Below are 16,275 nucleotides of genomic sequence, written 5' to 3'. Positions count from 1 at the left end.
GGGGGGGGGGGGGGCTGTGATCCGGGGGGGGGGGGGGGGCAAGCACATGGATCCGGGGCTAGGAACCGGCGGTTCCCCGGTGGCGCATGCGCAAATACCTTGAGCGCCTCCAGCCCCATGAGGCGGCTCTTGCGATCCTGGTCCTTGAGGATCAGGAAGGGCCGCCCGTACTCATCGAACGCGAGAGTCCCCATCGCCGACATGGTCCTGCCGCACCAGAGCCGCTCTGACACCAACCGATGGAGCACGAGCCGCGGCCGCTGCCCACCACGCCCAACGCAACGTAACGTGACGGGCGGGCGATTCTGCGCCGCGCATGCGCAGCGGGTTACTACCGGAAGGATTTCTTAGCTGGGACCAATGTGGCGCCCCCACTGAGCCCTTCTGGAAGCGTCTGACGGAAAGAAGGGCGCAAGTCAGAGTGGGAGAGACCACTAGGCGGAACTCCGACACACATCATATTCTCAGGGTCCACGGCACTACAGTGAGAGCAAAAAAAGACGGCGCAAATGCGCGCTGCGAGGCAGGGTACGTTACTCTATAGGGCTATACAGCCTGCCACAGGTGAGCCCTCCCCCCGCGTTTCAGGTGGTATCGTCCACTCCGCTGCGCCTGCGTCGGTCGGAGTTCCCGCCTGCTCCTCCGAGTCTCGCGATATCGGCCCCTCGGTGAGCGTAGACGGTCCCTCCATGCGCGACCGGGTCCGTGCCACCCCCACCCTCCAGGGGGCAGGGCCTGTCTGCTCCGGCTTGGCTAATGGTGGCGCTGCCCCAGCGCGTTGGACAGGGACCCGCCCGCCAGCTCCTGAAGCGACGCGCTGGGAGAAGCCGGCTCCGGCTGCTGGTTTTTTCCTTTATTACGTCTATTGAAGTCCTAAGAGTGGAAGTTGCTGCCCGAGAGATGCAGGAGTGGAAGGGACCTTGGTAGATCATCCAGTCCTGTCCCCTGCACTGAGGCAGGATCAGGTATTCTCTAGAGAGTATCAGGGGGTAGCCGTGTTAGTCTGTATCTACAAAAACAACAAAGAGTCTGGTGGCACCTTAAAGACTAACAGATTTATTTGGGCATAAGCTTTCGTGAGTAAAAACCTCACTTCTTCGGATGCATAGAGTGAAAGCTACAGGCATTATATACAGACACATGGAGAGCAGGGAGTTACTTCACAAGTGGCAAACCAGTGTTGACAAGGCCAATTCAATCAGGGTGGATGTAGTTCACTCCCAATAATAGATGAGGAAGTGTCAATTCCAGGAGAGGAAAAGCTGCTTCTGTAGTGAGCCAGCTACTCCCAGTCCCTATTCAAGCCCAGATTAATGGTGTTGAATTTGCAAATGAATTTTAGTTCTGCTGTTTCTCTTTGAAGTCTGTTTCTGAAGTTTTTTTGTTCAATGACAGTGACTTTTAAATCTGTGATAGAATGACCAGGGAGATTGAAGTGTTCACTTACTGGCTTGTGTATGTTACCATTCCTGATGTCCGATTTGTGTCCATTTATTCTTTTGCGGAGGGACTGTCCGGTTTGGCCAATGTACATGGCAGAGGGGCATTGCTGGCACATGATGGCATATATGACATTAGTGGATGTGCAGGTGAATGAGCCCCTGATGGTGTGGCTGATGTGGTTGGGTCCTCTGATGCTGTTGCCAGAGTAGATATGGGGACAGAGTAGGCAACGAGGTTTGCTACAGGGATAGGTTCCTGGGTTGGTGTTTCTGTGGTGTGGTGTGTAGTTGCTGGTGAGTATTTGCTTCAGGTTGGGGGGTTGTCTGTAAGCGAGGACTGGCCTGCCTCCCAAGGTCTGTGAGAGTGAGGGATCATTTTCCAGGATAGGTTGTAGGTCGTGGAACGCAATGCCATCCACAGCCTCAGAAACAACTCTGACATTATCATCAAAGGGGCTGACAAAGGAGGTGCTGTAGTCATCATGAACAGGTCAGATTATGAACAGGAGGCTGCCAGGCAACTCTCCAAGACCACATTCTACAGGCCACTCTCCTCTGATCCTACTGAGGAATACCAAAAGAAACTACACCATCTGCTCAAGAAACTCCCAGCTACAGTACGGGAACAAATCTACATGGACACACCCCCAGAACCCCGACCAGGGGTATTCTATCTGCTACCCAAGATCCATAAACCCGGAAACCCTGGACGCCCCATCATCTCAGGCATTGGTACTCTGACAGCAGGATTATCTGGCTATTTGGACACTCTCCTCAGACCCTATGCTACCAGCACTCCCAGCTATCTTCGAGACACCACCGACTTCCTGAGGAAACTACAGTGCATTGACGTTCTTCCTGAAAACACCATCCTGGCCACCATGGATGTAGAAGCACTTTATACCAATATTCCACATGAGGATGGACTACAAGCTGTCAGGAACAGTATCCCTGATGAGGCCACAGCAAGCCTGGTGGCTGAGCTTTGTGACTTTGTCCTCACCCACAACCACTTCAGATTTGGGGACAACTTATACCTTCAAGTCAGTGGCACTGCTATGGGTACCCGCATGGCCCCACCGTATGCCAACATTTTTATGGCTGACTTAGAACAACGCTTCCTCAGCTCTCGTCCCCTAGTGCCCCTCCTCTACTTGCGCTACATTGATGACATCTTCATCATATGGACCCACGGAAAGGAGGCCCTTGAAGAATTCCACCTGGACTTCAACAATTTCCACCCCACCATCAACCTCAGCCTGGACCAGTCCACACAAGAGATCCACTTCCTGGACACTACAGTACAAATAAGTGATGGTCACATAAACACCACCCTATACCGGAAACCTACTGACCGCTATACGTACCTACATGCCTCCAGCTTCCATCCTAGACACATCATACGATCCATTGTCTACAGCCAAGCCCTAAGATACAACCGAATTTGCTCCAACCCCTCAGACAGAGACAAACACCTACAAGATCTGTATCAAGCATTCGTAAAACTACAATACCCACCTGGGGAAGTGAGGAAACAGATTGACAGAGCAAGACGGGTACCCAGAAATCACCTACTACAGGACAGGCCCAACAAGGACAATAACAGAACACCACTGGCCATCACATACAGCCCCCAGCTAAAACCTCTCCAGCGCATTATCCACGACCTACAACCTATCCTGGAAAATGATCCCTCACTCTCACAGACCTTGGGAGGCAGGCCAGTCCTCGCTTACAGACAACCCCCCAACCTGAAGCAAATACTCACCAGCAACTACACACCACACCACAGAAACACCAACCCAGGAACCTATCCCTGTAGCAAACCTCGTTGCCTACTCTGTCCCCATATCTACTCTGGCAACAGCATCAGAGGACCCAACCACATCAGCCACACCATCAGGGGCTCATTCACCTGCACATCCACTAATGTCATATATGCCATCATGTGCCAGCAATGCCCCTCTGCCATGTACATTGGCCAAACCGGACAGTCCCTCCGCAAAAGAATAAATGGACACAAATCGGACATCAGGAATGGTAACATACACAAGCCAGTAAGTGAACACTTCAATCTCCCTGGTCATTCTATCACAGATTTAAAAGTCACTGTCATTGAACAAAAAAACTTCAGAAACAGACTTCAAAGAGAAACAGCAGAACTAAAATTCATTTGCAAATTCAACACCATTAATCTGGGCTTGAATAGGGATTGGGAGTGGCTGGCTCACTACAGAAGCAGCTTTTCCTCTCCTGGAATTGACACCTCCTCATCTATTATTGGGAGTGGACTACATCCACCCTGATTGTATTGGCCTTGTCAACACTGGTTCGCCACTTGTGAAGTAACTCCCTGCTCTCCATGTGTCTGTATATAATGCCTGTAGCTTTCACTCTATGCATCCGAAGAAGTGAGGTTTTTACTCACGAAAGCTTATGCCCAAATAAATCTGTTAGTCTTTAAGGTGCCACCAGACTCTTTGTTGTTTTTATTCTCTAGAGAGTGACCCTGACACGTGTTTGTCTAACCTGCTCTTAAAATCCTCCCGTGACAGATTCCATAACCTCCCTAGGCAATTTGTGGCGGTGCTTAACCACCCTGACAGGAAGTTCTTTTTCTTCTGATGTGTAGCATATACCTTTGCTGCAGTTTTAGCCAATTACTTGTTCTGGCCTTGTGGTGCAGCCCCTGAGCCAGCACCCCGGCTGGAGCACTGGAGCAGGGCCAAGCTGCTGGTGCGGCGCGCGGGCTGCAGTTTACCCACCCCTGAATTAGAGAATTGGTCTGAAATTAACAAAATAAACTTAAATAAAGACAAGTGCAAAGTACTACACTAGGAAGAAAAAGTCAAATTAACAACTACAAAATGGAGAATAACTAACTAGGTGGTAGTAGTGTTGAAAAGGATCTGGAAGTTATAGTGTATCACAAATTGAATGAGTCAGCAGTGCGATGCAGTTGCCAAAAGCTAATATTCTGGAGCATATTAACAGGCGTGTCATATATCAAACATTAGAAGATAATTATTTTGCTCTGCTTGGCACTGGTGAAGCCTGAGCTGGAGTCCTTTGGCCAATTCTGGGTGCCACTCTTTAGGACAGATGTGGATAAATTGGATAGAGTACAGAGAAGAGCAACAAAAATAAAAGGTTCTAAAAACCTGACCTCTGAGGAAAGATTTTAAAAAACTGGGGTTGTTTAGTCTTGAGAAAAGAAGACTGAGGGCGGACCTGGTATAACAGTCATCCAATTTCAGGCATGTATAAAGAGGATGGTGCTCAATTCTGCATGTCCACTGAAAGGACAAAAAGTTATGGGCTTAACATGCAGCAAGAGAGATTCAGGGTAGATGTTTAGGAAAAGCTTTATAACTATATGGGTAGTTAGGCTTTGGAATAAGCTTCGAAGCGTGGTTGTGGAATTCCCCTTTAGTGGAGGTTTTGAAGGAGTGGTGGGACAAACACCTCTCAGGGATGTTCTAGGTTTACTACCTAAGTGCAGGGGGCTGGGATGAATGATCTCTCAAGGTCCCTTTCAGCCCCTACATTTCTATGAATCTATGTTTCAGTGCAAATCAACCTTTCTCTGGGAACATATAAAAGTACAAATGTAAAACAAGATTAAAATTGATTATTTAAAGTCTGAAAACCTAAAAGTCACTTTTTAAAATTATAGTGGCCTGTATACTTTACTTCAGGTGAAGTAAAGAAAGTTGCAAGTAGCTAGTTAATAGTAGCTGATAGCCAGTCTTCTGTGTCGTTGCAGTGGTAACGGAGTCTTCCATCTCTTATAACCAGTACTCATAGACTCAGATTTTAAGGCCAGAATGAACTATTGGCATTATTTCCAACTTTGTGTCATCTGCAGATTTTATTAGGGCACACTCACTTTTTGTGCCAAGGTCATTAATGAAAAGGTTAAATAAGATTTGTCCCATGACTGATCCCTGAGGAACTCCTCTGGTAACCTCTCTCCAGCCTTACAGTTCCCCTTTTAATATGATCTGTTGTAGTCTTCCCTTTAACCAGTTCCTTACCCACCTTTCAGTTCTCATATTAATCTCCATCTTCTCCAGTTTAATAATTTTCAATGTGGAACCATATCAAATGCTTTACTAAAATCCAGGTAGATTAGATCTACTGTATTTCCTTTGTTTAAAAAATCAGTTATCTTTTTAAAGAAAGAATTCAGGTTGGTCTGGCATAATCTACCATTTTGTAAAAAACATGTTTGACTTAAAGTAATTCCAAACCTCGTACACATTCAGATCCTTGAGTTCTTCCGTCCAGCCCACTTCCCTAACTACTTCCGTCTATCTCAGAAGTCTATTTCCTTCCCTACTTAGGTGGAGTCCATCCCATGAGAACACCCATCGGCCAGTGAATGTTCAGACATCTAAAACCCCTCCTTATAGCACCGTTGCCAGAGCCATCTGTTGATCATCATAATTAGGGCCCTACCAATTTCATGGCCATGAAAAACGTGTTACGGACTGTGAAAAAAGTCTTACCCCGTGAAATCTGATCTCCCCAAAATCCTTCCCCAGACCCTCCTCCACAGACAGCACAGAAGTGAGGGTGGTACACGGCTCCTATTGGGGTTCGGGGCACCTGGGTTTGGGGCTTCCGCCCACCCCCCGTGCGGTTCTTGCCAGGGCTCGGGGTACTGCCTGGAGCCCCTGTGTTAGTCCGCCACTGGCTGTGACTAGCAGCTAGGAGCCCCGGGCTGGGGCGCTCCCAGCAGCATTGCGGAGATGGGACCCACTTCCAACTCTGGAGCCTCCTCCAGCTGCAGGAAACTGCAGCTGCTGCCTTCAGAGCCCATCTCTGAAGGCAGCACAGAAGTGACGGTGTCAATCCTGTGACCATCCCACAACAGCTTTGGGACCCTCCCCATGATCCCCCTTCTGGGAGGGGACCCCCGCAGTTACAACAAGGTGAAATTTCAGATGTAAACATCTGAAATGGTGAAATTGACCAATTTTAAAACCCTCTGGCCATGAAATTGACCAAAATGGGCATGGATTTGGTAGGGCCCTAATCATAATTGTCTTGCCTTCTCTCTTCTCCTCTAGGGACAGGTAGTATCCTACTGAAGATCACTTGAGCCTCCATATCTTTAATATATGCTTTGTTAGGTATAGGTAGGGTTCTAAACTTGGGCAAAGCCAGCTCATTTGTATTTGTGGGATTACGTCATACTTTTGTTTGTGATAGGATTTTGAATTGGTTGGGGTTTTAGTATTGAGATCTATAGCTTTAAATAACTGTCTTTGCATATTTTTTAAAACCTTGAATCCTGCAAAATGATTATCCACACATAATTTCTCTCTAAAAATACACTAGAACCTCCGAGTTACGGGAATGGAGGTTGTTCATAACTGTGAAATTTTCGTAACTCTGAACAAAACATTATGGTAGGTCTTTCAAAAGTTTCCAACTGAACATTGACTTAATACAGCTTTGAAACTTTACTATGCTTTTTTTTTTTTTGTTAGTAGTTTAATACAATACTGTACTGTATTTACTCTTTTCTTTTTAAGTTTTGTCTCTGCTACTGCCTGATGTTGTGCTCCCTGTTCCAAATGAGGTGTGTGGTTGAGTGGTCAGTTCGTAACTCTGGTGTTGGTTACTCTGAGGTTCTACTGTAGTTTTAAATTATAGAATCATAGAAATGTAGGGCTAGAAGGGACCTTGAGAGGTCATTAAGTCCAGCTACCTACACTGAGGCAGGACCAAGTAAACCTAGACCAGAGGTTCTCAAACTGTGGTCCATGGACCACCAGTGGTCCGTGAGCTCGATTCAAGTGGTCTGTGGACAGTTCCTTCTAAGGTGCGCACCTGGGCAGCTGCACACAAGAGAATGAAGGGCCACCCACCTAATTAGTGGCATGGCGCAGGCATGGCTCCACTAATTAGGTGCCTGGACCCTGGAGAAAGATGCATATTTAAGCTGAGTTGGTGGCCTTGGGAGGAATGGGGGTAGGTGGGAGGGGACAGTAAGGTGAGAAGAGGGATGGGGGGAATTTGGGATGTGCAGGGCTGTGGTGGCCAGAGAAAGAGGTGACTTTCCCCAGCTCCAGGGCTGTGGCTGCCAGGGAGAGATGGCCCTCCTTCCCAGCCTCAGCTCTGTGGCTGTTGTAGGTGAGTGACCCGCCTCCTTCCCAGCCCCAGCTCGGGGGCTGCCGTGGCAGGGGAGAGAGGGCATATCCATTGCATTAGAAAGGTAAGACTACTGATATTAAAAGATGAGTTGTGTGCTTTTATTTGTAGAACAAAAACCATTAATTATTATAGAGGTTTTTTTATATAGTGTGTTTATCCAAAGCGCTTTACCATAATTAGCTAACAATACAAACAACATTTGGAAAGCTCATTAAGTGGTCTGCCAAGATCCTCGGCAATTTTCAAGTGGACTGCGAAAAAAAAGTTTGAGAACCACTGACCTAGACTGTCCCTCATGGGTGTTTGTCTCACCTCTTCTTAAAAACCTCCACTAATGGGAATTCCATAACATTCCTTAAAAGCCTATTCCAGAACTTAACTACCCTTATAGTTAAAAAGTTTTTCCTAATACACCTCTACCCCGATATAACACGAATTCGGATATAACGCGGTAAAGCAGCGCTACGGGGGGGCGGGGCTGCGCACTCCGGCGGATCAAAGCAAGTTTGATATAACACGGTTTCACCTATAACGTGGTAAGATTTTTTGGCTCCAGAGGACAGCGTTGTATCGGGGTAGAGGTGTATCTAACCTAAATCTGTCGTCCTGCAGATTAAGCCCATTTCCTCTTGTCTGATCCTTGGTGGACTTGGAGAAAAATTGATCACCATCCTCTTTATGATAGCCTTTAACATATTTGATGACTGTTATCAGATTCTCCACCCCCCCCGTCGTCTTTTCTTAAGACTTTACATGCCTGTTTTTTTAACCATTCCTTATAGGTCAGGTTTTTGAAACCTTTTATTATTTTTGTTTCTCTCCTTTGGACTCTCTCCAATTTATCCACATGTATTGTAAAGTGTGGTGCCCAGAACTGGATAGAATACTTCAGATGAGGCCTCGCCAGTGCTGAATACAGTGTGACAATTACTTCCCAGGTCTTAAATTAAAATTAAATTAATGGAGATATCCTATCTCCTAGAACTGAAAGGTCATCGAGTCCAGCCCCCTGCCTTCACTAGCAGGACCAAGTACTGATTTTCCCCCAGATCCCTAAGTGGCTCCCTCAAGGATTGAACTCAGAAACCTGGGTTTAGCAGGCCAATGCTCAAACCACTGAGCTATCCCTCCCCTAAAATACTCCTCTTAATACACTCCAAAATATTAGCCTTTTTTGCATTTGCATCACATTGTTGACTCTTATTTGTTATCCACTATAAATCTCAGATTCTTTTCAGCAGTACTTCTGTCTAGCTAGTTATTCCTCATTTTGTATCTGTGCATTGATAACTCAGTATTATTTTTCAGTCAGTTGCACACCTACTTCATAATTTCATCTAGACTGTATTTCTTCAGTTTGCTCATGAGAGTCTCATGAGACTGCCTAAAGCTTTTCTAAAATCAAGATACATCATACCTACTGTTCTTCTCCCCCCCCCCCCCCCCCCAATCCACTAGGCCAGTAACCCAGTCAAAGAAAGAAATTAGGCTGGCTTGGCCCAGTTGAAGAAAATTGTTGATGCCCGTGACCCAACAGAGCTGAGGATGAAGGGTTTGAGGTGTGGGGGGGGCTCTGGGCTGGGGCAGAGAGTTGGGGTGTAGGAGGGGATCAGGGCTCTGGGCTGGGGGTGCAGGCTCTGGGATGGAGCTGGTGATGAGGGGTTTGGTATGCAGGGAGGGGCTCTGGGTTTGGGGGGGCTGGGCTGGGCTGGGGCAGTCGATTGAGGCGTGTGATTACCTCGTGGAGCTCCGAGTCAGCGGCGCAGCAGAGGTGTTAAAGCAGGTTTCCTGCCTGTCCTGGCACTGCGGACCGTGCTGTGTCCCCGAAGCAGCCAGCAGCAGGTAGGCGGAGGAGCGTGACTCTGGCCCACAGGTGCTGCGCCGCCGCTTCCCCCCCGCCCCCCAACTCCCATTGGCTGGTTCCTGGCCTGTGGGAGTGCGGAGCCAGTGCTCGGGGCGGGGGCAGCACCACCAACGGGACTTTTAATGGCCTGGTTGGTGGTGCTGACCAGAGCCGCCGTGACCCAGTGCCTTACCTTCCGTGACCCAGTACTGGGTCACGACCCGCAGTTTGAAAACCACTGTTCTAGGTGCTTACAAATGGATTGTCTAGCAATTTGTTCCTGTATCTTTCCAGGTATCAAAGTTAGGCTGCCCCGTCGGTCAATCATTAAGTTCTCTTCTTTCCCCCCCTTTTTAAAGATAGGTACTAAATTTGCCCCTTCTGCAATCCTCAGGTATCTCTCATTGCATTGCCAGAAGACTGTTGAGCAGGTCATCATGAGAAATATTTTTACAGTCAAGTTTATAAAACATATTTGTAGTAACACTGCTTTTCACTTCTGTAGGGTCTTCCATCTGAGGATCTCAAAGTACTTTACATTAATTTCCATTGAAGTCATTGTGGATAGTTCTCTGAAAACATCCACTCAATGTGCAGCTGCAGTCAAAAAAGCTAACAGAATGTTGGGAATCATTAAGAAAGGGATAGATAATAAGACAGAAAATATGATATTGCTTCTATATAAATCCATTGTATGCCCACATCCTGAATACTGTGTGCAGATATGGTCGCCCCATCTTGAAAAAGATATATTGGAATTGGAAAAGGTTCAGAAAAGGGCAACAGAAATGATTAGGGGTATGGAACGACTTCCATATGAGGAGAGATTAAGAAGACTGGGACTTTTCAGCTTGGAAAAGAGACGACTAAGGGGAGATATGATAGAAGTCTGTAAAATCATGACTGGTGTGGAGAAAGTAAATAAGGAAGTGCTATTTACTCCTTCTCATAACACAAGAACTAGGGGTTACCAAATGAAATTAATAGGCAGCAATTTAAAACAAACAAAAGGAAGTATTTCTTCACACAACTCAGTCAACTTGTGGAATTCGTTGCCAGAGAATGTTATGAAGGCCAAGACTTTAACAGGGTTCAAAAAAGAACTAGATACATTCATGGAGAATAGGTCCATCAATGGCTATTAGCCAGGATGGGCAGGGATGGTGTCCTTAGCCTCTGTTTGCCAGAAGCTGGGAATGAGCGACAGGGAATGGATCACTTGATGATTACCTGTTCTTTTCAGTCCCTCTGGGGCACCTGGCACTGGCCACTGTTGGAAGACAGGATACTGGGCTAGATGGACCTTTGGTCTGACCCAGTATGACTGTTCTTATTTTAAGTCAACAATAGCTGTTAATTGTTCATCACTTTTGAAAATTAGGACAGTTATTTAGGTGCCTGAAAATAGAGCTTAGGCACTTTGGGAACTCATTTTTAAAAGTCTTGGCCACTGATTCTGTGAAGGACTCGAACTTCTATCATGCCATAGCTCTTTTGGCACAAAGCAGCTTGCTCTCAACACGATGTGGTACTGGATCATGAGTGGTAAATGTCACACTTGTATGGACAATGCCTTATGATATGGGGGGCTCTCCTGTGTATGTAAGTTTAGCAACATTGTATGAACTGTTTTGATGTTCTCAAAGAAATTGGTCAAGATGGAAGCACACCAGTGGGACAATGTGGGGAAGCCTGTACTTTCACTGACTTTGCTATATTATATAGCAAAATATAAGACAGGGTTGTCAGGTCAACACCTTTCATGAGCACTATATTTATGTCACACAAAAAATCCAATATTCAGATTCCCTCTAAGATTTTAAAGGCATATTGTTTCTGGAGTGTTAATATGCTATTACAATGAGTTGAAAGAAAAATAATCAGGCTTAAACAGTTGTTCAGAAATAATGTATCTGTGTTCCTTAAAGACCAGCGTGCTAACATAGTATTCCAAAGAATGCTTGGCTAGCTTTGGATATTAAATACAGTACATGAAGAATGTGTTGTACACTTTACATTGAACCATAGGTTTATTAGCAGGCTGTGCACTGTGCTTTCTTAACTACTTGATTTTTTTACCTATTTTTCTCTGTTCTAAGTGGAAGAAAACCTGCTCCTTTCATGACTGAAAACCGTTCTATTTTGATGAGAAAACCGCTACTGATACTTTAAAATAAAAACTTTGCAATCAGTATGCACAAGAACAGGTTTTTTGAGTGGAGGTGTTGTTTTCTTTTCTGTGTAAGTGGGATTTATGTACTTAACTTCTATTTGCATTAATGGGAGGTAAATATGTAATTTCCCTGTCTTCTGGATGAAAATAGGCTGTGTGCTTCTTAGTATGTATTCCTTGCTCTCCAATACATTTATGAGGGCCCTAGGTGAGCAAAAAAGTCAATTATGGTAGAAAGAACAGATTTTAAAATTCAATTATTTTCTGATGATTTTCTCCAAGGCCATTTAATATTTTGTTAATAAGATTTGTGAGTACATCCCAGCTCAAAAGGAGGTAAGCTTTATATAAAGTGTAGCTTAAGCCTTAGAGTTTAGTATGTGATTCTATTATTGTATGCTGTTTACCAGCAAGATTTTGTCTGTAGAAATAAATAGATATGCACTTGGCATTTCAAAGGAGTCATGTTACATATGTTTTTCCCTTTCTTCAGGTACACTTTGTCGATGTCAAAAGTACTTCAAGGAGAAAGCCATACCCAAGACATTTTGCATATGAATCTTGATAATGACAGCTCAAGAAAAAGAAATTGGGGATTGTTGGTCACTGGCATTGTTGGTGGGACATTGGTGGTACTGTATGCTGTTGCCACTCCATTCATAACTCCAGCACTGAGAAAAATTTGCCTTCCTTTTGTACCTGCAACTTCAACTCAGATTGAAAATGTTTTGAAAATGTTACAGTACAGAAGTGGATCTCTGGTTGACATAGGTAGCGGCGATGGACGTATTGTAAGTTATAAAACTCTGGCTCCTCTAAATTCATGTACATCAAACAGCATTAAAGAAGTGAGCTACTGTAGTAGATATTTTCCATTATGCACCCCTTTTTCCTGGTATTTATGAAGGTTCTGTACCCTGTGTTAAGTTTTCCTCCCCGTCCCACAAAAATTCAGACAAAATTAATTGGACTGTTTTTAAGAGTATATATTACAGGCTTCAGAATGTTTGACACTTATTCAAGAATACCTTTGGGCAAATAATGAAAATAGTATTCTTCAAATAATATGAAAGTGTCAGGTTATTTGAATATGTTTGTGAATTTTTTTTATAGTGCATAATGGAAAAAAATTGCATTAACTAATTGATATGGGAAACTTCAAAATGTGTGGAATAAACTATTTGAATATTTGACTAGTTTTATTCAGGAACAAAATATTTACTTTCTTACTCTTTTCTACTTTTCCATATGTTTCTAATACAGAATTTTTTAAATTTTATTTTTACATGATTTGAGTCATTTTATTATTTAAAGATACTTGTCAAGTAGTTTAAATCCTACATATTGCATATCTTGAAAGTTGCTAATTTTGTTACCATATATTCCCCTGATTAATCTATATTGTTTTTAATTATCCCCCTCTGAAAAATGAAGGCATGGATGCACGACTTTATTTATGTGTGAGATTTACAGTATATTTTCTTTATTTAAAAAATTAGATGGAGAGTGAGAGTGATTCATGCTACAGATCAATAAATACAGCAGACTTGGGAACAAAACGTATTTTCCTTACTAGATTAGTTTGCCCAACTGAGTTCAATGGGATTACTCATATCAGTACACCAAGGAGAATTTAACTTATTGAAAGACATTTGCTAAATTATCAGGCAATTTTAAATCTTGAAAATTTATTGTCTAAATTTTATTTATTTTTAAAAAAAAAAGCAACCTGTTTGAACATCAGCTAGCGGGTGCTTGAAGTTATGATAAAATTAACTTTTAAAATTGCATATCCATCTGGCATTGCAGAGTGCTATACTATGAATTAGGAAAATACGTTATAACTGCCTGTGTCAAAGAAAGATTATATATTCAAAAAACGTTCACTGTGGAACTTTCTGTGTTGGTAGGTCACTTTGTATTTTTGATCTTAGGTGAGTGCATGTACGTGTATAGTGTTTACTGCTATGCCCCTGGCCAATTGTACATTTAATTTACAGGTAAGTCACTGAAACTACTTGCATGCTTAAAATTGAGCATATGGATATGTCATGGCAGTATGGGGGCCTTATGCTCTGATCCAGCAAATACTCCTGTGCTTAACTTCACTATCATGAGTAGTTCTGTTGATTTCAATGGGGCTTCTCATGATACTCAAGTTAAGCACGTGTGTAAGTGTTTGTTTGCAGATTGGGGCTTTAGTATTCAAGCAGCCAAAGGTGGATAAACACAACTAATAAAGACATATAGCACTCCTTTTTGTGTGTGTGGGGGGGGGGGGGGGGGTTCTGCTGTTAAGAGAATAGTATAATTTTATTATGTTTCCTGCAAGCACAATTCTATCATAAATAGTGTCCTACTGTAGTTTGTTCTGGCCCTGAATGAAGAGTACTTTGTCTTTTTGTAGGTGATAGCAGCTGCAAAAGAAGGATTCAAAGCTGTTGGTTATGAATTAAATCCCTGGCTAGTCTGGTACTCCAGATATCGTGCTTGGAGAGAAGGGATGCATCATAATGCCAAATTTTATATTTCAGATTTGTGGAAGGTATGTGTTTTGTGAAAAACCCTATAGAAATCAAAGTACACCGCTATCTCGATATAATGCGACCCGATATAACATGAATTCGGATATAACGCAGTAAAGCAGTGCTCCGGGGGGGCGGGGCTGTGCACTCCGGTGGATCAAAGCAAATTCAATATAACGTAGTTTCACCTATAACGCTGTAAGATTTTTTTGGCTCCCGAGGACATCGTTATATCGAGATAGAGGTGTATGTAATAATAATTTCACTGGTGAATTACAAGTGATCAATTTGAAAACACACCGCTGCAGATAGTATAATTATTAAAAAAAACAACTATGCTAAAATAATGTTAATGTTATACATATAGGCATTCAAAAGTCAGGAAATACCAAAGGTAAAGATGCAAAGCTAATGTGCTCATGCATTATGATGCAGATATTAATTAGATAATCATACTGTTTCTCAAATAATACCCTATATCATATAATATTTTCTACAACTTTAATTATGCTAATGTATAAAAATATGTAGTTTCTACAACTTTAACTAGATGATTTTGTATTATTTGAGAATAGTGTAGTATTATGTAACTGATTCATGTGCACAAGGGAAAAGAGTTATGATTCCACTGGCAAGTTCAACTTTAGCATTTACTGACTTGAGTATGCTACTGTGCAGCCTCAACATTCTCTTATTGCAGTATTTTTTTTTTTTTTTTTAAATAATGGAAGTCTCGGGTATTTCTTGTAAAGAAAAGGAAAGAAAAAATTTCATAATCTGGAATTATTTTATTAGACACCACTGGAATGTTGTCCCCCATAATGTGCTCTTTCAAGTCCTGATACAGCAAAGTACACAAGCACATGTTAACTATGACTACTCACTAGCTTAGATGCTTTGCTGTTTTTTTTTGTCCTCAGCCCTTTGCAAGGGCTCTTTTGGAGCCCTGATTCATTGAATATTTTGCTCACATTTAAGTACTTACTGAATGAGGCTGGGTGCTACAAAGTCCTGCCTTAGACAGATCTTAATCCTGCATTCATTGAAATCAGTGGCAAGGCTATTCTCTGTAATAGTGCAGGATCAGGCCTCAATGGGCACTGAATAAGAAGTGCGTGTTCATATGCAGCTTCCTTATTGTGCATATATGTCATGTAGCACTATCTTTCATTTTATATGTGTATATAATATGTGCGCATGCGCGCGCACTCAATCCATTTTTGAACAGAGCTGTTTTAAAGCAAAGGAGTACGGTTTGATTTTTTTCAAAAACCTCATAATTCAGATGAATCAGAATAATTTTCTATCGAACACTTCTTAGTAATTAATTGTCTGCAAGATTTCAGTTTACCTACCCCTTGCTATTTCAGCCATTGAGTGATAAAGAAAAAGAATGGCAAGAATTTTATAGAATGGGAAAAGTGTATCTTCGCCCTCCCCCCATGTTCAAAACCAGATCAACTATTTTTGAATGAGAGTTTTTTAAAAAAAAATTCACCTTAAGGCAGAGAACTGACCCAGATAATTCCTTCCCAATAATTAAAAACTGCAGAAAGTTGTGAGGGACTCAAAACACAGACTTGGAATAGAAATGGTTAGTCAGTTTTAACTCTAGATATATTGCTAAAGACTTAATTGACAGGTGGCAAAGTTAGGATGTTAAATAAGTGTTTTCCTTAGGGATAAGAACTGCAGTAAAAATGAGTAAACTTGTGCAACTTCTCTGAATTGATTAATATTCTGGAACTTGGGGCCAGAGCCTTGGTGACACTGAAGCAGTTTTGTGCTACTCAATTGGTGCAAAGCTACCCTGTGTTGGGGAATCCTTGGCTATGTTAAGCTGGCGTAGTGGCTTCTGTATCGTTTCCTGTCCTTGTCCCTGGTGTAGGAGGCCTGGCTGTGAAAAAGGGTGTGAATAAAGGGAAGACTATTATTACTAACATTCCCCCCAGTATCCACTCATATTATAAATATTAATTGTCCACAATGACGGTAATATATAATTTTTTTTAATAGGTTAGCTTTTCCCAGTATACAAATGTTGTTGTTTTTGGGGTACCTCAAATGGTAAGTCTTTTTTCACTCTTTCATTGTATTTATTGTGTTTTATGACCATAATAGCAAGGC

The 16,275-nt window shown here is 43.0% G+C and overlaps 2 protein-coding genes across 2 annotated transcripts in view; one reads left to right on the top strand and one right to left on the bottom strand.

Moving 5' to 3' along the window:
- CCT5 (chaperonin containing TCP1 subunit 5) overlaps window positions 1-298 on the bottom strand; it is a 12,445-nt gene extending 12,147 nt beyond the window's left edge. Inside the window, exon 1 of the mRNA XM_034761527.1 lies at window positions 99-298. Coding sequence (XP_034617418.1) covers window positions 99-203 — 105 coding nt within the window. The 5' untranslated portion in view covers window positions 204-298. The remainder of the gene's footprint in view (window positions 1-98) is intronic.
- On the top strand, window positions 271-16,275 carry ATPSCKMT (ATP synthase c subunit lysine N-methyltransferase). Its single transcript, XM_034761528.1, has 4 exons — window positions 271-528; window positions 12,117-12,414; window positions 14,031-14,168; window positions 16,165-16,275. Exons 1-4 carry the CDS (start codon window positions 317-319, stop codon window positions 16,258-16,260), a joined length of 744 nt encoding a protein of 247 aa, XP_034617419.1. The 5' UTR covers window positions 271-316; the 3' UTR covers window positions 16,261-16,275.

Source organism: Trachemys scripta, chromosome 2 (genome assembly GCF_013100865.1).
Source record: "Trachemys scripta elegans isolate TJP31775 chromosome 2, CAS_Tse_1.0, whole genome shotgun sequence".
Classification (NCBI taxonomy): domain Eukaryota; kingdom Metazoa; phylum Chordata; order Testudines; family Emydidae; genus Trachemys; species Trachemys scripta.
The sequence above is the reverse complement of the archived record's forward strand: the minus strand, read 5'-3'. Positions and strand labels throughout refer to the sequence as shown.

Coding starts and splice junctions, on each gene's coding strand:
- ATPSCKMT (XM_034761528.1), top strand. CDS start 317: ATGCGCAGCGGGTTACTACCGGAAGGATTTCTTAGCTGGGACCAATGT. Junction 529..12,116: donor AATGCGCGCTGCGAGGCAGG/GTACGTTACTCT, acceptor CCCTTTCTTCAG/GTACACTTTGTCGATGTCAA. Junction 12,415..14,030: donor GTAGCGGCGATGGACGTATT/GTAAGTTATAAA, acceptor GTCTTTTTGTAG/GTGATAGCAGCTGCAAAAGA.